General features: G+C 38.5%; 1 protein-coding gene across 1 annotated transcript; it reads left to right on the forward strand.

The window, feature by feature from the left end:
• Positions 1–617: 617 nt before the first annotated feature.
• On the forward strand, positions 618–25,876 carry tacr3a (tachykinin receptor 3a). The gene is made up of 5 exons (XM_067496872.1): positions 618–1,290; positions 4,868–5,056; positions 5,976–6,126; positions 21,257–21,453; positions 21,859–25,876. The coding sequence occupies exons 1-5, from the start codon at positions 923–925 to the stop codon at positions 22,190–22,192; spliced, it is 1,239 nt and encodes a 412-aa protein (XP_067352973.1). The 5' UTR covers positions 618–922; the 3' UTR covers positions 22,193–25,876.
• Positions 25,877–26,606: the final 730 nt, after the last annotated feature.

Below are 26,606 nucleotides of genomic sequence, written 5' to 3' on the forward strand. Positions count from 1 at the left end.
GAAGGATATTTATTTGTTTATACATTTTACTAGGTTGAACTGCTCAGCTCAGAAAGACCTGTACATGTAACCTGTAGAGGTTAATATCCTACTACACCCTGAACAGATGAAGGAGTTTTATTCGATGTGAACTGTTGGATATCTTGAGGGGACTTCTACCTGTTAGTTGTGAACATTGGTGTGACAGAAAAGGGGAGAGTCACAGCCATCCTTGCACTGTGATACACCAGTGTACTGTTGTAATCTTTGTGGTGCACTGTGAGGAGGGTTAAGATAATAATAAGGGAATATTGTGTGGCCAATCCACCTAAAAATTGTAAAACAAATCAATACTGGTGGAAAACTCAACAATAGGGCATGGCACTGCATTGCATCAAGTCTTTTGACATCACAGTTAAGGGCTAAAAATGTGTCATTGTACGTACACTGTCCGCAATATTCCAATATCCTGTTTGTGGCTCATTTGAAATGCTGCTGAGACAAGAGCATCCCGAGGGTTACAGTAGATAACGGCTACACAATGCGCGCAGGCTGATTACAGTCAGAGATCCAGCATCTGTTATTCATGAAGTTTAAAACCGCAGCCACAAAGTATCAATCAATCTCCTTTACCATGTGTGCCACTTGTGCGTCACTGGGTGCGCACGGCGCCCTGCCTGCCTGCGTGTTGCCGCTACTGCCTCCGCTGCTGTAGGAGAGGCTGTGCGCTCACACCCACATTCAACAGGATACTTGCTACACCTACAAACCCAGCGCGTTTTCTTAGTGCGTTACAGTGAAACGGAGACTACACTGAACTCGGAGGCAGATGTTTTGCTTTTTTCCCCCGCTTCAGGGATGGGATACTGTGCGCTTCTATAGGTAGACCCGACTTGTAAACGCACCAAAACATTCACTCTATCCGGAGAGAAGGGAGAAGAGGATGGCAGCTACTCATAACGGATCCAACATAACATCGAACTTTACCAACAAGTTTGTGCAGCCGCCGTGGCGCGTCGCCCTCTGGTCCGTCGCCTACAGCTTGGTGCTGGCGGTGGCGGTGTTTGGAAACCTCATTGTGATATGGATCATTCTTGCCCATAAGCGAATGAGGACGGTGACAAACTACTTTCTGTTAAATCTGGCGTTTTCAGACGCGTCCATGGCGGCTTTTAACACTTTGATAAACTTTATCTACGCCACCCACGGGGACTGGTACTTCGGGGAAGCTTACTGCAAATTCCACAACTTCTTCCCGGTCACGTCAGTGTTTGCAAGCATCTACTCCATGACTGCAATCGCTGTGGACAGGTGGGATAATAAAAGGTTGCAAGCACAAAAGTTAATGAACGGCAGCTGATGCTAAATCCTTCCTTCGCCTCTCATCCATCTCTCTGTCTCGTTTCATTTCTAGTTAAATCCTTTAAATTAGAAATAGAAATAAATTAACCAGTAGTGTATGTATTAAACACACACACACTAGTTGGTTGCATCTCCATACAGTCATGAAGGTAGATTATATTCAATTTTAAGACTTCACTCAGCACACCCCAGTCAGACACAGCATGAATAGCTTCACCTATGGGACTGTGTAAAATGCCCTTGACATCTTTTTCTTTTGATTTCAATTTTTTCACGCATGATTTATTTATTTATTTATTTTTTGGACATCTGCTTTATGATCATTTCATTTGCCAACACTGCCTTCAAGCAGCAGTGGTGGAAATTTGTCTATTGTGCTTAAAAATGGTCGTCACTGTTGTGCCTCACTAAACACCACCACAGTAAGATGGAATCGCCATCAGTTCGATTTAAAGTTCATCAAATGCATCTTATATATTCCTACATTTTTTCATACATGTGTTCCCTGCTGATTCAATCACATGCTTTCCTCAGCACCGAGGGGATGAGTGAATTACCTAATTGCGATTTGCATCATTAAAGTGGCAAGGCGGTTGCCCAGCAAGGTGCACCATGGGCTTATTCCACACATTTTTTAAAAAATGTTTCACTGCCAAAACACATCATAGCCTGAAGCTGTTGTCTGCATTGCAGTGAATGACTCCACGTGCTTACATCCTCCAGCAGATCACCTTTTGCTCCCTGTTTTCACACCCTCTGACTCGCTGACTTGCTTTGTGTCACAGGCGCTCATTTATTTTCTTTGCCCTTTCACACATTTTTCTTTCTTTGTACCTCCACCCCTTTCCCTTTTTTTTGATCATGTGGTTTCCAGCAATGTGGTAATGCAGTCATCCCTATCTGCTGCGCTTTGATACTGATCAGTGGACCATCATGTGCCGTAATGTATGAATAAAGGGATTAGACTCATGAAGGAAGCAGCCAAAAGCCAAACATAATCAAAGGCATGTAGAAACTGCACACACCGACCGTCCACGGCTGCATGTGTCACAGTATGTTGTGATACTGTATGAGGTGTTTACCTCTTCTACTACTTCTCCTTCACACACAAAAGGAACAATGCATTTCCTGCGGCAGTGCTCATTTTGGCTCCTCTACAGCAACTTTCATGCATTTGTATTTTTGGTCTGCAGTGTCCATTCAATTCTGTCAACTGTGTACTGAGAAAGAGAACATCACCATGACCTACATGATGTAGATGTAACCTCCGGCCATGCTTTTTGTAACCCCAGTATGGTGCTGTCTCCGCTCTGATGTCTTGAAATGGCATGAGGCCACAGTTCGTGATCATCTGTGAATTTGTCCTTCCCCGCGACTGTCTTTGCTGCCAAGTGTGTTTCCTTGGGCACAATAGCAAAATAAACCCCTGTTGCTGTGTGAAAGGTAAAAGGTGAATCCTTAAAGCTTTTTATGATAACATGGCTGGTGACTTCCATTTTTCACACCGCTATATTTTCATGTTGCAGCTGTGACCATTGGGAGTATTTGTATTTGCAGTGTGTATGAAGAAATTAGTGAGAACTGACTTTACTTCTGCATTCAAATCACTCATTAGGAGACCAGCCAATCAAAGTCTTCACATTGTGCACATGCATACACATACATTTGTACCCGTATGCATCGCCTCACATTGTGTCTCTTTATCACAGCAATTCATACTTCTAACCCTGAGTTCATTTTTATGTGCAGTGAAAGCTGGAGAAGGACTTACAAAGCACAGGTCACTTTGAAAAACAAATGCTGTTCTTTAAGAATCTGTTCAAAAGACTCATGCATATAGTCTCACTTTCACCCATCCAGGTTGAGAGATAGCCATCGCTGAGATTTCTATTTCCCCCCTAATACAATGAAATTAAATGGAATTTTGTTTGTTGCCCGATCCGAACTAAAAAATTATATCCTGTTTACCCTGCAGGAATGTTTTCATTGGAAGTATTTTCATGAGAAGAAATGGTCTCTGAAAAATATTGGCAAAGAAGTCTGTGGATTAGCAAGTAATGGTGACAGAAGAGGTTTTTTGTTGCTGAATTTTTAGTGTTTCGATACTATTGACACCACAAACAGAATCCCATTTACCATTTATTGTATTGTGATGACAGCTGAACAAAACCAAAACATTTTAACCGACCAGATAGTAAATTTAAGTGAACTGAACCTTTAATGTCATTCTGCAAAGTGAGAGTGGATGAACATTAAGCACGTCACTCTCCTCTGAGGGCATTTGAGCCAACACTTGACATTTAGCTGTGCATATAATGTTTGGCTACTTGCGCTGGAAGTCTCCTCAAAGATAGTCTCTGCTAGTTAAACACCAGGTGGTAATGAAGTGTGTGTTTAGTTTGTAATGTCACACTGCGGTGACATGATTTCAAAACAATACAATGTCCGAAAGCTCTTCTCTGCAGCTTAAGGCATGGCAGACTCCCAGGTTGAAAAAAAGCCATGGACTGAATTATTATTCCGCTGCAGTAATGTCTCTGTGATCATGCTCAGTTGAATATAGTTTGATGTGTGTAGTTGAATACTTAAAAGGTGAGTGTGTACTTTATGTGTAATCCTGTTGATCTTATCTGACTATTAAGACTGTTACACTGTGGTTATTGTTTAGTGGTTACATTAGATCAGACATCATTGTGCAAGCACGTTCGATCCCAAATAACTCAGACGGCCCTGGCGCAAAATTCATTGAACACCTAAGAAGCTATTCTAACACTGCTATTCACAAGGGCCTGTAGGACAGTCAAGCTAAGCAATTACTGGTAAACAGACAGGACATTTTTCATGTTGTCCCTCAGAGAGTTCCAGTCACTGAGGTGGTAGGACAAGGCTCATTCTTTACCATTTTGCAAAGATTAAATTAGTGGCTCTAAGCCTGTGTTATCAGCCACTGAAAATCATTCAGCATCCTGAGTGGGATTCATGTTCAGTTGTGAATCTCCTTCCAGTGTTTCACTGTTTGCAAACAAAGTGTCATCCCACTTTTGAAATGAGTCATTCATCAATTTCTCGAGCAGAAAATTAAGTATAATATTAATGTTAAAACACTAATTGAATTGTGGGATGGCTTCAGCCATTGATTTTTGGTTCAACATAATCACATAAAGCAGTAGTTAAATCAAAGGGATGGCAAGATGATGCAAATAATACAAAAATATATATATAAGATATATGTATTGGTAAGATTTTATTGACTTGTTTGTAATTGTTTTTGTCTTGTTCTTGTAAAAATATTGTTTACTTTCACCTATTCAGGTCACTCGGTTTTATTCACTGCACACGTGCCTCAGCATATGACTGTTTTCCATTCTACTCTGAAAAGTCTCGGATAATATCAGATGGGAAATCTGTAATGCATATTATTTCAAGCGACTTTCTCATCAAATGAAAATGTAATCCGTAAATCAATCAAAATTGAACTTGTTCATCACAGCTGTGTCATTTTAACCCAATGACTTCTGTCCTGTAGGTACATGGCTATCATCCACCCTCTGAAGCCTCGACTGTCAGCGAAGGTCACCACGGGAGTTATCGTCTGTATCTGGAGTCTGGCTGTAATTCTGGCTTTCCCTCTCTGCTACTTCTCTACCACTCGGATCTTGCCCCACAGGACGCTCTGCTATGTGGCCTGGCCCCGCAAGGCTGACGATCCCTTCATGTGAGAAAGATTTGGCAACTTACTCCTACCAGAAGTGAAATATTCTTTGTTGCCAGTCTGAGTAGCTCATTCCTCTCAGCTTAATCTTCGTCTTAAGCTTCGTCTGAGGGTTTAACTTGCTGTTTTTCATACTAGTTTATAACAACATATTTGATGTAATGACAATATAACCCACAATTTTACACAGGTGTAATCTCTGTTGTCATGTTGGAATGAAGAGCCAAACACTCATATAAAAATATGATCAGTGTGGGAGCACATTGTTTGTGACAGACTATAATCCTTTTCACTTAGGCTGACATGCACATTCAGTGTACTGCTATTTGTAATGATCTGATGAGAGCATGAGCTGCTTGTGACAGACAGTTGTTTTCACCAAGATGGATGTTTAGAAGCTACCTGTGTTGATGCTTTCTATTTTATGACCTTATGACCCATTGCTGTATGTCTGTTGCTGCCATCTGCTTGGTAAAATGTCAAAGCTCAACAAAAGTGCATAGAAATTTATTACTAAAGATATTGTATTAGACATTCAATCATGTAGCATGTCAAATGTTAGTCCATGTGTGATTACATACATCACTCTCTATATTTTAATTGCCTTTTGTTTATTATCATCATTAGCAGCTTTCCCTCCTGTATCACCTAAATTTCATACTGTATTTTGTGAAAAAAGGTTTGTTGAATTGGTTATTGTAATACAAGCAGAAATTGTGTCATATTTAGAGTGAAACTATATTTTTAGTGTTGATTTTAGAGGTAAAATTACACTCAAGCCTATACTCTTCTGTTGCACCAGACACCAGGAAGTCACAAGGATCAAGGTACAGCTCACAAGGTGTATGAAATTATGTATGCGTGTAAATATTTTACACGCATACATAAACACACTTTACCGTGTTCTGCTCTTTCTTTCCAGGTATCATATCATAGTTACAGTTCTGGTCTACGTCCTGCCCTTGGCGGTAATGGGCATTACTTACACCATCGTTGGGTTGACACTGTGGGGAGGGGAGATTCCAGGAGACTCATCTGATAACTATCATGGGCAGCTCCAGGCTAAAAGGAAGGTAAGCATGCTTGAGAATAAAGTAGCGCTAAATTTATTTAAGAACTCAGACAAGGCAATGCAATTACTATCTAAGAGCACGATAATCTCTGGACACTGACACAAGTCAGAGAACCAGGGGTAATCTGTAGCTACTTTTCTGCCGCTGAGCAGCCCGTGGCTCCAGATAAGAATTATCTCGCTGCTGTTTTATCATATGAAGCGTAATAGGAAAAGGTCATTCTGAGATGATTTTAATTTTGACACTTTTGCATTCCAAAGAAAGGGGATTTAGAAGGTTATCAGTTTGTCAGAAGTCATTAAAAGCATCTCCCGGCTGGCAACTGTTCTACAGTCTTCTGTTGATGTCTTTAATAGTGAATTCAAGCACCTGTCTCCCTGGTAATTATGTTGGGCAATTTCAGACCTCCACAAAATCTATTTAATAGTGTCTCGGCTTGTTTTGGGTTCTCTGTATGTCATGATAATCTGTTGTAGAATGTACTGTGCTAGACATCCTGGTTGGAGCTAAAACTGATTACAAGTTATGCTTGGCTGCACTAAAAGTCCCTGTGTGTGCAATTTTGTATCATTTTAGGTGCAATAGAAAGAAAAAATAAGCCGGTCGTACTGGGACTAATATTTATGCTTTGGAAATCAGAGCTCATTTTGGTCAATATGCACTTGGCAGTATGAGGGGTTAGACTAGTTTGCCTTACTGGAGCAAGAACTCAAGTCTCTTTAATCATTACAAATTTCAATGTCATATTTCTTTGCCATATTGTGATATTGACATGTAGGGACATCTTGCATCTAAATTATGTAAAATTTGCCATAATGTGGGTTTGCACATCAACAAACAAACATCAAACACTGTTAAAGACTGACCACACATGTTGGGGAGAATTTAGGGAAGAGTTACCTCTGTTGTTTGGAAGAACTTCAGTAAAAGTTATGAAAACCACCAAAGAGTGAGATACACTGTGTGCAGAGGTGGTAGAAGTACACAAACTCAATTTTCTCAAGTAAAAGTGCAAATATTGGCCCAAACAATTCTGCACTACAAGTACAACTTCAAAGCTTCTACTCAAGTAAAAATACTAATCAGATTATCTACATTTTACTTTAAGTACAAAAGTAAAAATACCTAACTAAGAAAACATTGTGTTTTAAAAAAAATGATTATGTTAATTATGGGAAAACATGTACAGGGTCAAAGATGACCGTTGGTAAAGATGGAGATTTGATCCCCTTCTTGTGCTGACAGGGGGTTAACCTGTAATGATACATCAGTATCATCATACACAGTCATTTAGAAAAACGCTTATCATATTTTACATTAAAATAACCATCTGGTATTAATGTTGTCACTGATCTGTGTATGCCATTATTATAAAATAACATTTACCTGCATTAGCAGGGAGACATTTCAGGGAAGAAAACCCTGATTCCACACAACACAACCTTTGAGGTTGTCACTTGTCTTTAATCAATTGTCCGTCCATGCATCCAGACATGCACAAGCTCTGAAAATCAACGGTGTCTTCGGGCATTTTAACTTTGTTTGTACTTTGGGGCTTTGTGTCTTTGCTCACTCCAGACATGTTTGGTATTGTAGTGTTTACTGGTTTACTGCTACTGCCAGGAACGACCAAATATGAAAAGAATAAGCCTAGCAACTTATTTTAGGTGATGAAAAGGTGAGGCAAATTATTCATGATGCCTGGCAAATAAAATTACAGAATACTTGGCACAGACAGACCTATGTTGTCTTAGATTGTTCTTTTTGTTTTAATAAAACTGCACCTAATGTTTTGGGGATATTTTTGTTTTAAATTTTGCTCTATTTGAAAGTCCTCTATTTATTGTTCTCAACCTCTGAGGTGTCATCAAAGACATTGTGCCAGTTTTTGTGCTATAGTGGTTGTCAAATTTGACTAATACATGAAACCCGGCACAAACCTGGGCAGAAACATGTTCATGTTTCTGTTATTGGGGGTGTAGTTGGTAGCTTGGTCATCCATGAACCCCAGGGTTGGAGGTGAAATTTCCAATTCCTTCTAGCCACATGTTAAAGAAAAGACATCCTCATGTTTATATTCTTACTATTAATAATAATATTAATTTGTACTCACAAAAATTGGTATTTAACTGGATGTCAATGTCTACTAATTCCTAAAACCAAATATTGTATTTTCTCTGCTCGTAGCCTGCCCTCCCACACACACACAAACAAAAACACGCACACTCACCACATCCTGCCTGCAGTTCCTTTGTTCCCACTCTCTTCCACCCCACCTACTCTCACTTACAGTGTATTCTGTTCAATCAGTCCCTGCACTAATTAAGCTGCTTTCACATTTCATTGCCTGCTGGATTGTCAAGTATCTAACTGTAGTTTCTACCGTTTGCTTCTGCTCTTTCACGGCTCTTCATCCCTTCAGCTGTCATGCAGTCACCCTGCCTTCGTTTCCACCTCTGATCTGTCTTTGCTCCAGGACCATACACTTTGTTCAGCTCTATTTAAGAGCCAAAATATAGTTGCTGTAAAATATGCGTAGAACTACACAAAATGGCACCCTCCCGTAGCCTTTGTTGGTTTGGATAGATCAGATATTAACCATATGCATAGCTGAGTTGCAGTCTCGGTGGGGCGGAATAAAAACAGAAGCAACTTCAAATCACATCAATTACAGTGGAAAGTTTTTGGAAAACAATTAACTGAGCCTGTCCACAACTTCCCACATCTACATACCTGACATTTACTGTATGTTGTTGTTGCTGTGGTCTCAACATTAAAAAAGTTGGTTGAATCTGGAATCGTGAATATATTATTCTAATTTTTCTCACCCAGGAAGGTCAAAAATTTATGTAATTTAGGGTACTCATGAGATTATTTCCTATTTCTCAACTCTCATGTCTTTCACCTCTTTTTTCTCAAACCTGACCTGTTCCACGTTCTGCACCTTGTTCTTTTCCTCATTCTCTGAGCCATATGATGGCTGGACTCAAGCATGTTTCTTGTGGCACATCTACTCTGTTCTCCTCAAATGACTTGTGCTTGTGCAGAATTCAGATACTTGATGGGTTTGAGCTGCACGTTCGTTTCAGACTCCCAGGCTTCTAGTTTGTCCTCCTGGCCTTAAATACTGAGATTCCCTGTGGCCTGACAGGTCGTCTACACCAGACTCTCTGTTTTAGGACTTCGAGACTAAGCTTGAAATTTTTCTTCCTAGATCTTCTATCCGCTTTGTACCTTCATTGTCTTTTTCCCCACATGCATTTGTCTCTGTGTTGGCCCTGAGATAGGCGACTGTGTACGTTGCCTCACCCAATGATAGCTGGGATAGGCTCAATGATGGGCGGTGAAAACTCTCAAAGAACTTTTGGTCACCACCATGTAATTCCGCTTTTGACATAATCTCCGTGTCCTGACTGCAAAACATTATGCCATCACACGGTGTGATTTCTTTTGGGCTCCATGAATGCACAGAGAATCATGGCCTGAGTGCAGGGTCCATTTGTCTGCCCCTACATGCAGACAAATGGATACATTTTACAGTTTCCTAAGAATCAGTATTGGCATCAGCATTATTTCTGAGATACCCTGAAGAAAACTGTTCTATAGGGAGTGCTTTCTGCGTAACAGCACAGATCAATGAGTGACCGAAGTATTTGTCCGGGTGTTTGTGTACTGTTTGTACACAGGTTCAAATATTGCCTCTTTTTTTTTTTTTTTTTTTTTTTTTTAGAGCTTAATGGTAAAAATGTGTTTTTATTCAGGGACTATGGAAAAAAACAGAAGACAAGCTGGCGTCTTGTTTATCAAAGAGAAACGTGAAGTATAGAGAATCATCAATAAAACTTATACTCAAGGAAAATGGATATGTCATTCACCTGTAATGGTTTAGTGATGTCCCAGTTTAGTGCTACATTTGGGTTAAGCTGAATGGAATAGGTAGTGTACACAATATTAAGTGTAGTCACTAGGGATTGGAATTGAGAACCATTTTCAAATTGTTCAGTCCATCAGACTTTAATGCTTCTAAGGTTGTTAGTACATTTTATCAATGCTGGCATATTTTCTAACAGTAGCGCACTGCAAAGACTCATGCATCATGACCTCAAACAGCCCAAAAATCTGATGCCATACCCAAGGTACTACAGCTTCCAGAGTGATAAGTTGCTTGGTACAGTACCTCCTGTATAACTTACTGTGTGACCACAAGGACAACTGATCAAACCCTAGGGTAATATACAAATTGATTTCTTAACCTGAACTCTTTATGAACATGCATTTTATTATATCCTAAAACATTTTAAATTTGAATTTAAACCCTTTAGAATTTTCTGAAACAATGATCATTCTAATTAAAGATTAAGTGTTTATTTTGTACATTTACACTGTATTTTGTCAAATTAGATTTTTGTGACAGTTGTAAGCAGGCAAATTAGGTATTTTTACTCTCCCCACCAATTTGTTTATAACTATTTGACTATTATACAATTTGATTTCTTACACTCAATAAACTCTTTATGAGCACACATTTTATTATATTCAAAAATCTGTGTTTTAAACCTTTTGACTTTATGTGCATCATATTCTTAGTATGTGCCCAAGTCTGGCCACCCCAGTCAAACCTTTCTAGATAATTAATCAGAAAATCAATAAAGAATCAGCCCAATAAGCAGAAATAATCTTTGCACTGGTATCAATAAAATCTCATCAATTTCCCTAGTATTCACTCTGGGGGAAAAAAAATCATTATATAGATATCTGAAACCTGCTAAATTTTTTGTTGATTATTGTTTTTTCAATTAAGTGCACAATGGTAGCTGATTATGTTTTCTCAGCTGCAAAAAAATTAAACAAACTGCAGGGAAAGTATAGGCAGCAAATATACAGTATTGTAGAGTTATTTTTTCTATATTTGTATAGTGTTTTTATGAATTCCCATGCAGCCAAAGGTTGGTATGGTAATAGGAAGCAATAAAAACTGCCATTTTCTGTCATTCAAAAGAAGAAAAAAAATCTTTATTGAGAAATTCACCAGTCTATTGTTTTGACTTTATCCATTGTTCCACAATCATCACACAACAGGTGCTCTATTTAAAGCACATGCCTGGGGCTTCATGTTTAAAATGTCAGTCTGAAGTGCAGCACTAATGACTTGTCATAACACTGTGGTATGACCATCTGTGTTCGACTAGGGGTACAACCACCATCGATCGTCCATCTTCCCTTCTTCCTGAAGACAGAAGCACTGTGTGTGTGTGAGAGAGAGATAGAGTGTGTACAGATCAGGGTGGTTTGCCTCTACAAGATTAGATTTCTTCCAGAAATAAAGTACAACAGTACTTAACTGGAGTGTTAGTGATAAACTGATTCTCTCTAACATCCAGCAATTATCGCATTGTTCTAATTCTGACTGGAGACGTGTCAGTAGATCCTTTGATTCTGGGAGAGGCAGTATGTTGCCCAACTTCTCCCGTAATGAACATCACAGTAGAAGCAGTTTTTAAGGATCTCTCACTAAGCCACTTATCACACACAGTTGGCTACATTCTTGTGAAACTGGGTGTAGACTTTAGGTACTACAGCTACAGTCAAACACCCCCCTCTGCTCTGTCTTTTTACCAGTGAGGAAAATAATGTAATCTTTATTGAAGGATTTTTACATTATTCAGGCCCCTAGTCTCCATTTCATTTTTGGCTTGGCTTACTTCTACTGCCTCCAAAGTGCCTTAGTTTAATAGGCAGCCTGGTCTTCTAAAACCAAGGTTACCTTAATACTGGTCTTGACTAGTCTTAAAAAGCAGTGAATTCACTTCTGTCAGAAAAAGCACTGAAAGGTAATTAATAAGGGATGGTGGTCGGAGTTGGCAGTGGATTTAATGCGTAGGATTTTTGATTCACCCACCTGATAAATTTAGGGTTAGTGGTGAGTCTCAATTTGTTGATTCACATCTTAAACAGAATCATTAACTGTAGTTGGTACAGATAATTATTCAGTATAAACATTTAGAGACGTTGCTGATTATTTGCCCATTTTCTTGATAAAAAGGTAGGTAGATACAAAAAGAGACACCACAGTACATCCCTCTAAAAAACGACTCAAAAACCAGAGTCGTCTCAATTGATTTGTGTGTGTTTGTTGATTTTCAGTCCATGAAATGGTCCCTCCCCAATCCTTTTATTGTAGGCAGGTGTACGTCCTGCCTTCATACCTCAGCTGGCATGACTGAAAACTGTAAGGAAAACAAATGTCAGTAAACATTTTCTCCATTTATCTGGTATCAAAATCCTGTAAAGTAATTGTTTAAATAACAAATGACAGTAGAAATTGTCTCTTTCTTCATTTTCTGGACCAAACTTAACATTTTTTCAAAATAGATTTGCTGCAATTGACATGAATTTAAGACAGGGATTGTTTTTGTTTTTTTTTTACTCCTGTATTCCTCTTTTGATTAGTTTTCTGTCTTTTCTATTCTCCTTTGGTTTTTGCTGAATCAATTTGTCTTCGCTTCAATTACCCAGTTGCATTCAGGCACACAGCTTGCTGAGATTTGTCTTTATCGTATCATGTTCAATTTTGTTACTGGGACTCATTCTGGCTTCAAGCTAACTAATGGCTAGCCATTTACTGAATTAATGAAGGAACATAAATCTAGTGCTGGGGTAAGCCCCAAGACTGTTTTGGTCTTAATATCCATTTTATGCATTAAAAATCTCATTAGCATGTAGGTTTCATTTTTTCATTTTTCTTTTTAAAGCAAACAGCATCAAACTAATATGTTTTCCTCATCTACTACTGTTTCCCCCAGTGTTCATTTTTAGTTGGATGTGAAATACTGTGTTGATGGAAAATGCTGTTAGAGAGTTAGGGTGACTTAGTGTTTACCACAGTTCTTCTTTTATTATTATTTTACACCTAATTTCCTCTTTATAGCAACATTAGCAACATGGCTATGCCTTAAAAAAATCCACCATAAATTAATAATGCTTAAGGTTAAAAAGGCAAATGCTAATATGTTTATTGTAGGTCTAAACCGTCATGAAGCTCACTGGGCTCTGTTTGTTATCCTGATCTTTACTAGCCTGCTTGAGGTTAAACAGAACAAGTTTCTATTTATGTTGAGGCAAAAGAAATTCCTCCAGCTTTTGACTACCGTCACCCCAGTGTTTCCCCTGCCACCTTTTCACAAGCACCTGCATTGGCCTGAAACTACTGACACTAATGGAGCCACACTGGTTAACAGTAGCTTCCCTCTTATTTGAAAGTTGTTATGGTTGCTGAAAAAGATTTAAGTAAACTTTTACTATGTACAAGATATGATTTCAGGGACACACAATCTAAAACACAATCTATTTCTTTATTTTCATCAACAAGGATAGACTATGAACACTAGAAAGAAACCCTTTTAATTAAAATTGTTTTTTATTAAAAAAGACAAAGTTGTGTATTTTACCTCATCATATTTGTTTTATTAAGCAAATACAAAAGATAACAGCAAACAAAAGTTTCATAAATAATACAATCAAAAGTACCACTAATCAATCAGGCAATGCTATTCCTGCCCTGTAAAAGTATCTTTTGCAAACAACCTCCTTGGTGACAGAAGGTGGTTGAAGAAAAGCAAAAATGTCAACAAATGGCTGTTAAAAGAATATTTATTTGCTGCATGGTCCATAGGAAAATTATAATCCCTTCTCAAAGTCTCCACTTACTCCATGTGTAAGTTGGCAACAATAGGTGTCACTGGAGAACCCATGCCACAGCCATGTTTCTGTCCGAAGAAGTCACCTCTGTAGGTGAAGTATGTGGTGTTCAGACACAAGTCCAGGAGGGAGCAGATCTGATCTCTGCTAGTCTTTTCCTAACAACTGTCAGGGCTTCGGTGGAGGGGATGCTGGTTAAGAGGGAAGTAACATCAGAGAATACTAAGGGATACATGGAAGTAGTGGAGAAGAAAGCACTCAGCTCCTTCAGAAGGCCAGCAAGCAACCCACTGGTTCAGATATGTAGATGACAGCTGGGTGAAGATCAAGATCCAGGAGGTACAGGCTTTCACAGATCTCATAAATGCAGTCGACATCAACATCAATTTCATCAGGGAGGACACCAATGACAAATGAATGGCTTTCCTGGACTGCACAGTTAACATTGGGACTCGTGGCAACCTAGAAATAGAAATCTACAGGAAACCCACACACACGAACGAGTACCTACGGTTTGACTCCCAACACCCATTGCAACACAAACTAGGAGTCATCAGGACCCACAACATCAGGACAGAAAACATCCCCACCTCCTCTGAAGCCAAAAGAAAAGGAGGAGAGACTTCTGAGGACAGCTCTCAAGGACTGCGGTTATCCTAAGTGGGCCGTAAACAAGACATCGTCCAGATCAAACAGAAGGACAACGGACAGAGCAGAGACTCAGGGTCAAAGGAAAAATATGTTGAGTCCTGTCAGAGAAGCTCAAAAGGTGTTTTTCAGAAAACACCACATACACGTTCACTTCAAACTCAACCCAACACACTGAGACAGACTCGTCCACCCAAAAAAATAGGCAAGTACACACATGATGAACAACGTAATGTATGCTGTCCAGTGGAGTTAATAGTGCTCACAGCTCTCTATTGGAGAAACCAAACAGCCTCTACACAAGAGGAGAAGCAACACCTCAGGACCAGAATCAGCAATGTACCTACACCTGACTGACAAAGGACACTCGTGTGAGGATGACAATGTAAACATTTTGGACAAAGAAGACAGATGGTATGTGAGAGGAGTACATGAAGCCATTTATGTTCACATGGAGGAACCCTTCTCTCAACAGAGGAGGAGGCTTCAGGCACAAGCTGTCTCCCATTTTTCATCCTGCCCTTTCATCCATCCCCACGAAGATTAAGACCACTTCACACATTCACCAAGAGGGCCACACCTAACGACCCCCATCTTACGGTTTAGGGGGTTATGGCCATAATCATTACATCTTGATGACTCCATCTCCCACCTTAATGAGCCCATTCAGGCCAGGGTAGAACAAAGGTCTTCTCTGGAGGATATAACTGGGTTCCCTGGCCACTTCATTCAGACTGAAGAACATTTCTCACTAAGAAAAAAAGAAGTCCAGTTGAAATGTCTTCTGATACATACAGTATTAACAGCAACATATCCACCAAGTCGCAAAATGTACAGATAAGGATGTTTTTATAGCAATTAAAGCATGATTAACATTATTATGATTATTCAAGTACACACAAAGATAGGGTTAGTGGTTCTGCTTTAATGCTGAACAAATCCAAAATGACTTGAAGCACATTCACACTATATTAACATTTAACCCAAAACAATAAATCTTGCCTAACGCTGACAAAAAGGGATGTTTCCTAAACCACACTGCACACTGAACTGTGGGTGTGAGCATCCTGGCTGTCAATGGTCCTGCATCTTGTGCAACCCACCATCCACTCCAAACATTACTCTATGATTCATGTGCAATAGAAAAACAGCAATGAATATAATCAGGTCAACAATTACCGTAGGCTTGTCTGAGCTTAACATAGTATAATTTACTGTAAATGTAATTTCCAGGATGCAAGGTTGAACAACTAGCGAAGATGATTTACTCTGATTTGTGCTTACACCTTATTATGGTTAATTGATTTTGCTCTTCGAGTGTGGGTTTCTGTTTACACTCCTTCACGTGTCAGTAATGTATTTCGTGCCTATAGTGCATTTCCCCTCCTTTGAGCTTCCTACCAACAAGGGATCAAGTTAAAGCCCTGAAATGTAGTTTGCACTTTAATACTTGTCAAGAAAACACCTCTTTTTTTTGATGTGAAATAGCTATTACATTACAAAGACATGCTGTGTGGTCCAATTTGGGTTAGAGTACCCCTCTGTATTTAAGAAGTGGGACTTGATACAAACACTGGTGATTTTTCTCTCAGACCTGATAGAAGGAGTAAGTCAAAGGTAAACATAGAGCTCAGCCAACTACCGTTATCTCTCCTGGTTAATGGCGTATATGTCAGTGTCTAACTAGAAAAAAAAAAAATACATTTTGGCCGTTCTGAACAGATGGAATACTATTATTTTCTGCTCAAGGCATCTCTCATCCGCTTGTGGACTGGCCTCATATTTTGTTAAAAGAATCATCATGGTCTTAAAAATCATCTTGTTAAGATCGATGAAAACAGGCTAGAAATTCACTCTCTCTCGCTCCCAAACCCACTGATTTATATTAACATGCAGTTGATTCAGTCCGAGGAGCAGCTGTTAGCTGTGGAGAGGCTCGTTTTTGCATCCATCATTCATCAGTGCCTTTATATGCAGTGAGAAAACTGTGTATTGCTGCAAAGGCAGAAATAGTCCTTTTGTTAAAAAGAAGAGGGTGTCTTATCTTTTGCATATTTAATATAGAGACAGAGCAGCTACAGCGTGTGGAGATGCACCAGGTCACAGTCTCACCTGCTGTGATGTTGAATTGAGTTAGATTGGTGACTTTCTCTTTGCAAATACAGTTTGAAATTCTGGCATTTTACTTTCGGACAAATTTGCTTGAATTACTTCATTCTTGTTAATTTTCAACATAGTTGAATTCAGTTATTTGTCTCTTTCCATCAGATATTGTCTGAATGAATGAATAATCTAGTTTTAATGCACCGTGTACAATTCTTTGATAAATAAACCCCTCAGAACTTTTTAAAAAGCTATCTGTTTGGTGAATACAAAGCTACACCAGCAGCTTGTTAGTTCCACTTAGCACAATGACTGGAACCAGTGGGAGACAGCTGTACTCTGATAATCAGCACACCAGCATTCCTAAAGCTCACCAATCTGTGTCCTGTTCCTTTCATTCAGTTGTTCTGTCAACCAACTCACGTGGAATAGATTGTATGTGAATGTGGGATATGTACAGCATTAAGGCCCCTGACCTTGTTGCACAGCAGGGAGTGGGAGGCAGCATTATATCTTCCCCGTGAGGTGAAGTAGCATATCCCACAAGTCCTCCAACATTTATGCCCACAGAGGTAATTTGTCTTTACACTCTCATACAACCAACAGGACCATTTATTAAAAGAGCTTCCCAGCGTAGGGAGGCAGGCATCTGTTGAAAATCCTCTTGGCCTTGCTTTACAATGGCCACCAAACCCACTGCTTCGTTAACTTAACAGCCCTCGTATCACATGTTACGTGTTACATGACTAAATACAACAGCAGTGCTATGTGATGGTCTCACGTTCACTGCAATCACTAGATTTTGCCAAAATGTAATACATATCTATTAATTTATCTATTAACATTTGTAATTTTTTTTTAGCTGTTTTTGTTGTTTGTACCTGTGGAAGAGCAATCTCAATTTTGTTGTACTATTATACGAGGTACGATTGTCAAATGACAATAAAGATTTATCTTAGCTAAAAATTATTAGATAAGATAAGCTGTCTTTTTACAGTATTTGGATATCAGTTCTTCAACTAAACTCTCTGCAAGAAAGGGGACATGCATATTTTCCTCCCACAAATAATGTTTTCACTCCACTCCAACAACATGTGTAACCACGAGTGTCCACAGACATCACAACTTAAATCAAGTATTTATGGATATGTGTGTGTGAAGCAGCAGTCCTCCTCTTCCTCCTCAAGAATTATCATTATTATTCTTATTATATGACTTTTATATTTGACTTTTTTTCTCTGTGCGCTTTTGTCCCACCAGTGTTTGGAGAATTGCAATTATGAAACATCAGAGTGGTAAAACGCGATGAGACAAGCTCCCTTTGAGGTCTGCTCTGCTATATTGAAATGTCCCATGTCTGTTCTTCATTCTTTTTCTCTCTGCTCTGTCTGACTCTATGTGTGGAGGGTTTTTAATTTCATCCTAATCACCAATATTGTTTTTATTTGTACAGTTAGAGTAAATTTGTCATACATTTATTCCCATAAATCAAGGTTTGATTTTATATATATATATATATATATATATATATATATATATATATATATATATATATATATATATATATATATATATATATATATATATAATTATTTTTATTTTTTTTACTCTAACTGTACATTTAAAAACGATATTGGTGATTAGAATGAAATGAAAAAGTGTAACTTTAGTTGTTGTTGCAGGCCCTTACTTTCCATTTCTATAATGTTGATCTACGTGATCTGCAGTGGTATGCCTCTCTTACCACTTACGCCTTTCTTCTCTTCCTTGCCCTCTAGAAAACAACCCCCACATCAGGTACCTAGATACAAATTTTTAAACATAGAGAGAATGACTTAGCTAAGCTCTTGCCTAACTATACCAAACAGTTTATTGCAGGACACAATAAAACCAGTCAGTCCGTCAAGGAGGAAGATAGAAATTAAAGTAATTTATAGACTTTGTAATCACAGTTGGGCACATGTTCCTTGTTAAAGGTATTTTTAGAAAGTGCTTTAGATTACAGCACAGAGTGTACAGTGCACCAAAACATACAGTTCATTAATTCAGATGGGGAAAAAAAGATGCTAATTTAAATAATAAGCGTGCAAAAGCACCCCCCTGTAGCTGCATAAATCCATTTTAAATTTTTAATTTTCCTAAAACGTTTTGATTTCATTGTATATCCTGACTTCATACTTTACTATCCATACCCATCTCGTGCAGGTAAAATACTTTCAGATAATTGTGTGTAAATTTAACTTGGATGTTACTCTTGAAAAGATAACCTGTTCATTAAAAAAACATCCTTTAACTGAAAATGGAAACTCACTGACTCACTACTTCTCCGGGAAACAGCCTTAAGAGTTGAATGTTTAAAAAGTCAACTTATAAATCCCAAACGTGAACAGTGTTTTCTTTTTTACTTTGAGATGATTTTTTATTTTTTATTTTTTTTGTCCTTTCGGCTTATACCGTGAGATCAGGGTCGCCACAGCGGATTATTGTCCGCATTTGATTTGGTACAGTTTTTACGCCGGATGCTCTTCCTGACACAACGATCCCAAATTTTTACCAGGCCTGGACCGGCACTGCACAGCTGGGGATGGGAAAGGGCTATTGGGGGTTCAGTGTCTTGCCCAGAGACACGTCGACAAATAGCCGGGACCAGGGATCGAACTGCCTTACCAACTGAGCTACTGCTGCCCCACTAATGTCCATTTATTGCAGCACTATACTGCAGTGTAGATGTACTGTGTACATGTAGGACATTGTTTTTATTGTTTATTTATCCAATTGTTTATTATTTATTTGTAATCTAAACTGTTTACAAAGTCATGCATTTCTTTGGGAAGCTTTGTTTGACTGACAGGCAGTAATCATAATTCAGCCCTGAGGGGGAAAAAGATTGGTTGATTATCCCAAAGACCTCCAGATGAATTTCCCAGGACTTTGCTTTGATTCCTTTTTATTAAACTAACAATATGAAAAGTAAATGTAATCTACAATCAAAACCTTATTTGTTGTTTGTGTAACACACGCTAAGAAAGTTCAGTTTATCAGAATAAATTTGTATAAAAATAAAAATGGGCAATTTGTGAAGAGACAAAAACGAAATATATTGACTGACCTGACGGGCCAGAATAACCCAGTTCTGGTCAACAGGCACAGTCCTGTTCAACAAAAAAAGCTTTTGTGTTTGCTTTCTAAGTCAGGAAGTTGAAAGAGCACATTTCACATCCCCGAGCAGTTATTTACTACTTTGCTCAGAAGTATCACACAGACAAAAAACAGACCAATTACTAAATCATGTGTACAGATTAATTAACCTTGTCCTATAGCCCATTGTTTTTAGCTACATATCTTAGCTACTGCACATAGGTCAACTGCTGCTTCAGCACACAGGACAGGATGTGTGTGGCTTTAGTTGGCAGAGGTTTGCATACACAGAGGCCTCACCCACATTACAAGATATGAATTAATAAAATCAGGAGCACTTAAAAACATGTTCCCTCTCATTATATACACTTGCACTTTTAACCTATTGACAAACTTCCTCTGTCTCCTTCTCTGTGATTACAGCTTGTAAAATTAACCAGAAACCAAAAAGTGCAGCTATTTATCAACACCTGGTTCTCCACAGTATGTGACTATGGTATATTTTTTTAACAATAATGTTTATTTATTTTAATTGTGAGATCAATTTAACTGAGGCTCTGGCAGCAGACTTGTTCCTGAATTGTGGATGAACTGTTGCCTAATTGTAATTAAATTCGAGGATCAACTCTAATGTCCAAAGGGTCATTAAAGAAAAATACTGACTCAATGGTTCACCACTGTTTGGCAGCCATGTTGTTTACAGCATGGCATGAGTTAAACATCTCTGAAACAAGGGTGCCAGGACTATTGTTTAGATTTCAGGAGGGATTCAGTGATGTCTGTTTTGTATCTGCATGCCTCTGCAGGTTGCTTCTGAGGAGCCACACGGTGATTGTGCTCTCAGTTACCACCCAGTTCACTTTCAATAACAAGGAGAGACTGATATGTTAACATAAAGACATTTTTTTAAGAAGTGGTATATAATGAAATTAATTAAAATAAGTGATGGCACAGCGAATAATTTTTCTAACAGCTCTCAAACCTTGCACTTATGTTTTTGGCTAAAGGCAGTTCTCTAACTTAGCAGAGTAGTTTGGGTCCTGTTAGAGGGAAGTTTCACTAAAGATTAGTGCAGATTTGTCCTGAGTGATCACCTTCAACTTAGAATGAAATATTTCTATCCTGGGAGTGACCTCATCCATAGGGCACTAGCTTTTATTATGTAGCTTGATTAGTATGAAAATGTGAATCATGTGTTATGGCCTTTGTAAAGATTTGCAGTGACCCAGACTGTGGCACCACAGCACAGCAGAACCACGGTATCCCCTCTCTGTAGGGGTCAAGCAGGTTTTTTACTTTGATTTGTTGCCCATCTGTAATTTTTGATCAGATATGGACGTGATATCAGGTGATGGTACTGGCATGTAACCAGGTGCAGCCAAAGTGATACAGAAATTTGAGTACAATTTTTATCATTTATATCAAATAATTATCATGTCCCTTTTCTCTGGCTTACGCATTACTGTCCTTCATTCATTCTGTCTCTGTCAAAGCATCCATGAACAATAAACAAGCTTTTGAATGTTTGTTAATGTTCACCCAGGTGGTAAAGATGATGATCATTGTAGTGGTGACCTTTGCCCTCTGCTGGCTGCCATATCACATCTACTTCATTGTGACGGGTCTCAACAAGCATCTGAGCACGTGGAAGTACATTCAGCAGGTTTACCTGTCGGTGCTGTGGCTGGCAATGAGCTCCACCATGTACAACCCCATCATCTACTGCTGCCTCAACAGCAGGTGGGTACTGACAAAGTTTTACAACTCAACATCCCTACTTCAAAATGTTATGTGGTCAGCTCATGTGGGGGGCATTCAATCAAAGTGGAGATCAGTGGAACACGGGACACTGACCAGCTTCTTGAGTTAAATATTTTGTTATTTGCTGAAGTTTCTTCATGCATTCCTCTGAGTTTAAAATGTGAACTATAGTCTTTTAAATGATGAGTTGCTTTTCAAAATTAATTTATTTCTTAAAGTAAATATCGTTTGTCACTAAATGCAGCAAATTCTAACTCTTGGAAAACATGCAGGAACCATGCAGCGGTCATTTGGCTTAAAAATAATTAATACCCATTTAACAAAAGGTTGTTTGTTTATTTTTCATATGCTATTTTCTCACTGTCCTTCTGGGTGTGGTGCCAGGTTTCGAGCTGGGTTCAAGCGAGCGTTTCGTTGGTGCCCTTTTATCAAGGTGTCCAGCTATGATGAGTTGGAATTACGCTCTACACGGCTGCACCCAACACGCCAGAGCAGCATGTACACGCTGTCGCGAATGGATACCACCATGGTGGTGGTTTACGACCCTGCCGAGGGCGATGGAAGTGCTGGAGGGGGCTCTGGGAAAAAGAATTCTCTGTCAGGAAGGAAGAGGAGCTATATCACGTCTCGCCACTCGGAGATCATCGAAACCAACAGTGGCAGCCAGAAACTGCAAAACGGGGGAGCTCCAAATGCTGAACCTGAAGAGTTCTCTTAAAAAGTCCTACCACAGACATGCATACATCACTTACACACACATTTGCATGTAGAGAATTTTGTACACATGCCCAATACAATGTTCATTCATATGGTGCATATGGCGTTTGCTTAATTAGGTGTAGAAGCATTGAGTCAAGGCTGCAGTGGTTGCTTTAATATTCTGAAAATAATCAGCAAGATGTGGATATGATTGAGTATCTAATCCTGAAGGATGAAATAGATTTTTTAAGAGCATGGATGGATTACAGGACAGGCTTTCTGGACACAGGCCCAGGTGCCCAAGTGGGCCACACCGCCACAGTGCCTGAGTTTAAAGTGACTGTAGTACAAAGTAGGGATGTCCTGATCAGGTTTTATTACTCCTGATCCTTAATATTTGTAAACTACCAGAACATGTCCATTACTTACATATTTACATATACTGTATATCTGTTGAAGTGGCATCGTACCCCTTGTCAAATGCTGTTTTTGTCAGGCTTGGTTTCTAACTTTAAAAGCGTACTGTGGGTAGAAAGTCCATTTTAAAATGGCCTATAATGACTAAATTTTCTGAATCACCTTGTTAAATTAAAATAAACAGGAGCTGTCTAGCTAACAGCTCCCATCCTGTTGGTGTTGGCTGCATGTAGCCACTCACTCTGTGGGGCCTGTGCCAGAGCAGAACACACAAAACCATTGCTCTGCTTCAATAATTTCAGTTTTAAAATGATTAGGATATAACAAGCAAGTCAAGCGTTAGTGTGAAATGCTCATTTAATATTTCCCTGTATTATACAGATGAATAGTATATAGAATAATATAAACGTAACTTGACATAAGTATGGCAATATAAATATGAATACCTCCACTTATTTCCAGGCAGGTTTCCTACAGTACTATGGCCTCAGTATATCTTAAAGCATTTTGTCTGCGGAGAGCAGTGCCAGTGTAGGTAGATCGTTTGTGGCTTTCAACGCTATGAACACACATGGAAAAACATAAAATAAATCTTGAAGGAAACATGAAGACAAAACCATAAAGGATTTGTTTTCAACCAACAGCACATCCTGTGAGTCAGGATGAAATGTATTGTATATTATCGCTGTGTGGATGCTCTAGCAGATAGAGAGGCGTCCTTTAAATGAGTCCACGGAACTTCTGTCCAGAGGCCCTCCTACCACCACACAAGGTGAATAATTCTTACCATGTGCAGTATGAATATGGAAATTTTAGCCACTGGAGTGATATGTTCAAGTTTTCCTCCTCTTCATTCAAGCGTCCTCTGCATTAATAAATCCAGTAACTTCCTGCTTCAGCAGCGCTAACAGCTCTGATTGAGATTAGCGTTTAAACAGTCAGTGCTCTGGTGTTTTGGTAATGTCCTGGTCGCACAGTTCACTGGATAGATAAGGAAATTAATAAGTTCTGCTTGGAGATACATTACTAAACGACATGCTAGAATGATGAGTGGAGATGGTCTGAAAATACATCATGGTGATTGTAATTATGTTTGTCACATTTACATCTATAAGTATTAACTGTGAACTTTATGTAACACAGCGGATGCACTCTGCACTGTTTCGGCCCGAGGCCATGAATGATCGGCTGCAGAGCGTTGCCAATGAATTAGCTGTTGATTGAACTCTGTTTGGCTCTGCATGTGGCTCTGAGTTTGGCTGTGAAAGGACTGAAAGTGAGTTTGGCTTTCCGTTATGTAACAGTTGTGAGGAACATGTTCCTTGGTAACTGGCAGTAATCCAGAGGCAAAATCCAGTATACATTTGTGGTGCATCGATAAATGGGCTGTTCGGGAATGCACAGATTACAAGTAAACAAATAAACCAGGAGCCAGCGAGTCTCTCCAGTGTTTAAATTTCAACCAAGTTAAAGCGGAAAAAAGGGAGCTGCACAATGAAGCTCAGACAACCTTTGTTTTGCTGTTCTGCAATGTTCTTTTAAAGGTTTGTACTTTAGTAATCAGAAAGCAAAGCTGTTCTGCCTTGTGTCTCTTGTTAGTGTTGCATCCTAATTTAAGTCGCTGCTTGCGTGCAAATCAAGTATGGACACCACACCAAACAAAATGCTAGCCTGTGCCCAGTTTGGCTTTACAGCGTGATAAATGGAACCATACTGTGATCGGCAGGATTATTTATTCCATACTACACGAACAGTGTGTTTCCTGTGACGACACAGCAACACACTGACACGACCTCTTTATTGTTTGTGTTTGTAAGTGTTTTTTACTGCTGGGACTATAAAGCATATTTTAATTATGCTGTATATCAGCTTGTTTCACTGTGTTTAATTTTTGTGATCTTGTTTTGCACCAATCTAAACATATTGCAAAAAAATTTATTTTTGTAATAACTCACTGTGTCTTGTCTTTAGAGTCTTGCTGGTTGCATTTATTGTACCTGATGATTAGAAATGGCACTTCCATGACATTTAGTCATACAGCAAAAATATTTAAAGCTCAAATATTATTACTAAATGGAGGAGAAATTTTAACCCTAATCCCAATATGATTATTCCTAATTATTCCTACCAGCAATTCAGAATGTTAGACTTCATGAAAGTATTTGTTCAAGAATGTGAAGATAAAACATGTTGTGGAGTATTTTTAAGCTATTGTCTGATCATTGTATTGAAGTTGGGTATTTGTTTGTAGTAAGCAAGCTATTTTTCATGTTTCTCTATATAAATGTACTGTACTGCATGTGTTTCGCATGAATGTGCAGGGCAAGCTGTGCCTCTCTCTGTAAAGAAGTGACCATAGTCCTTGTTGTATAATTACTACTATAATTCAACCTGAGCTTCATTTCTTTGATCTTTGTCATTTATTCTTAGCACATTATTTTTACCTTTTATTATTTTGATTTAATCTTTAAACAGCCCTCAGGTTGAAAATAAACAAAATTATCTTTTCACACAAATAATTATTACTGCTAGTAAATTAGAGCTATTTTAGTAATTTGACATGAAATTATAGGAACTCTTTGTTACCAAGTGGCTTTACAACTCTACACTAAGTTTATATCATATTTTTTATTGTAGGACCACCAAAGGGATTTTCATTGCTCTGCACTGGTCAGTACTGATGTTATTTCTTTATTGCAATGGTTTGCTTTGTTGTATCATAAGTGTTCACAAGTGACATAATACGTTGGTTTAATGTAGCTATGACTTCTTGCAAATACAAATTTCAGATGTAATGAGGAGAAACAAATCAACAAATGAGTGACGTTGTTTTGCTTAGTTAGAAGTAATGCAGGTTTTTGTAATAATCCGCAACATTTCTGAATCTCAACTTATTCATGCCACACGACATAGAGTCAAACCTAAACCTACCAACTTTTAGACATTTTATCTTTACTGTTATACCTACCTGTGAATACTAATATCTTTTGTGTGATACCCCAAATTCATAGCTGTTGCTGAATAGAAAAGAAAAAAAATTCTGCCTTTCAGGGAAACCAAGATTTGGTCAATTTGTACAATTTTAGTCCCCCTGATATTCTATTATTTCGTGACTGTTCCTTTTTTTTTTGTGACATTGTTCACTGAACACCTCATGCTTATTTGTTATGTACTCATTTATGTTTTGGAGCTGTTGTAACACTATGAAAATGCAGTGCAATAACCACTTGCCAAAAATCAACACTTATTTTGCGGATTATCAAGTTGATGTTCTACTTTATTAAAGAGTCTATGTGTTGTTATGGCTGTTTTTTGTTATTTACTAATAAATTATTCAAAATTCATAATGTAAAAGTGTTAACATTTGGGCTGAAGGGTCAGAAGAGGTAAGTAGAAGAAAGCAATTTCACCTCATGTACAGAAGAAAGACTCAAGAAAAAAAATTGAGTGAAGATTTAACGGTGACATGCTGAACCTTTTTTTTCTGTGTTCTATTTACACTGTTCTCATTGCATTATTTTTCTAAACATATTATTAGAACAAGGCTTGCCAAAGCTATGAATTACCTACAAAATGTAATGCATAGCAACAGTTTTATTTATGAATTTGACTCTTTGTATGTATTTGCACCCTGTCACAAGCTTCCACATTGGTCAACTGGGCATCTGCCCAAAGAAGTAACCTGCTGTGTTTTAAAATTACCCTTATGATGACATAGTAGGCAGCAACTGACATTTGGTTTCTACGGTTTGAGCATATTTGCTATCAGTGACTGTGAGCTCTGTTTGGTTGCAAAATGTTTTGCCCTCTTGTTATGACGGTCTATTTCCTGTAGATTGTTTATACAGTAGGAATCCTGGCAAATGTAAAAAAATACCAAACCGAGTCTGGAACAGAAGAGAAAAGCTGAGATGGAGACTGGATACAACAACAGATCCCAAAATAACAACACACATGCACATGAATGCGTTCCTTATCAATAACTAACAGCATGTAAGTAAACTAGAGTAAGTGCT

The sequence above is a fragment of the Channa argus genome, chromosome 3, assembly GCF_033026475.1.
Source record: "Channa argus isolate prfri chromosome 3, Channa argus male v1.0, whole genome shotgun sequence".
In the NCBI taxonomy this organism is placed as follows: Eukaryota; Metazoa; Chordata; class Actinopteri; order Anabantiformes; family Channidae; genus Channa; species Channa argus.

What these genes read in the sequence shown, in the direction of transcription:
- tacr3a (XM_067496872.1), top strand. Translation starts at nt 923, where the DNA reads ATGGCAGCTACTCATAACGGATCCAACATAACATCGAACTTTACCAAC. An exon ending in AAGGCTGACGATCCCTTCAT is followed by an intron (nt 5,057 to 5,975) that starts GTGAGAAAGATT and finishes CTTTCTTTCCAG; the next exon opens with GTATCATATCATAGTTACAG. An exon ending in AGCTCCAGGCTAAAAGGAAG is followed by an intron (nt 6,127 to 21,256) that starts GTAAGCATGCTT and finishes ATGTTCACCCAG; the next exon opens with GTGGTAAAGATGATGATCAT.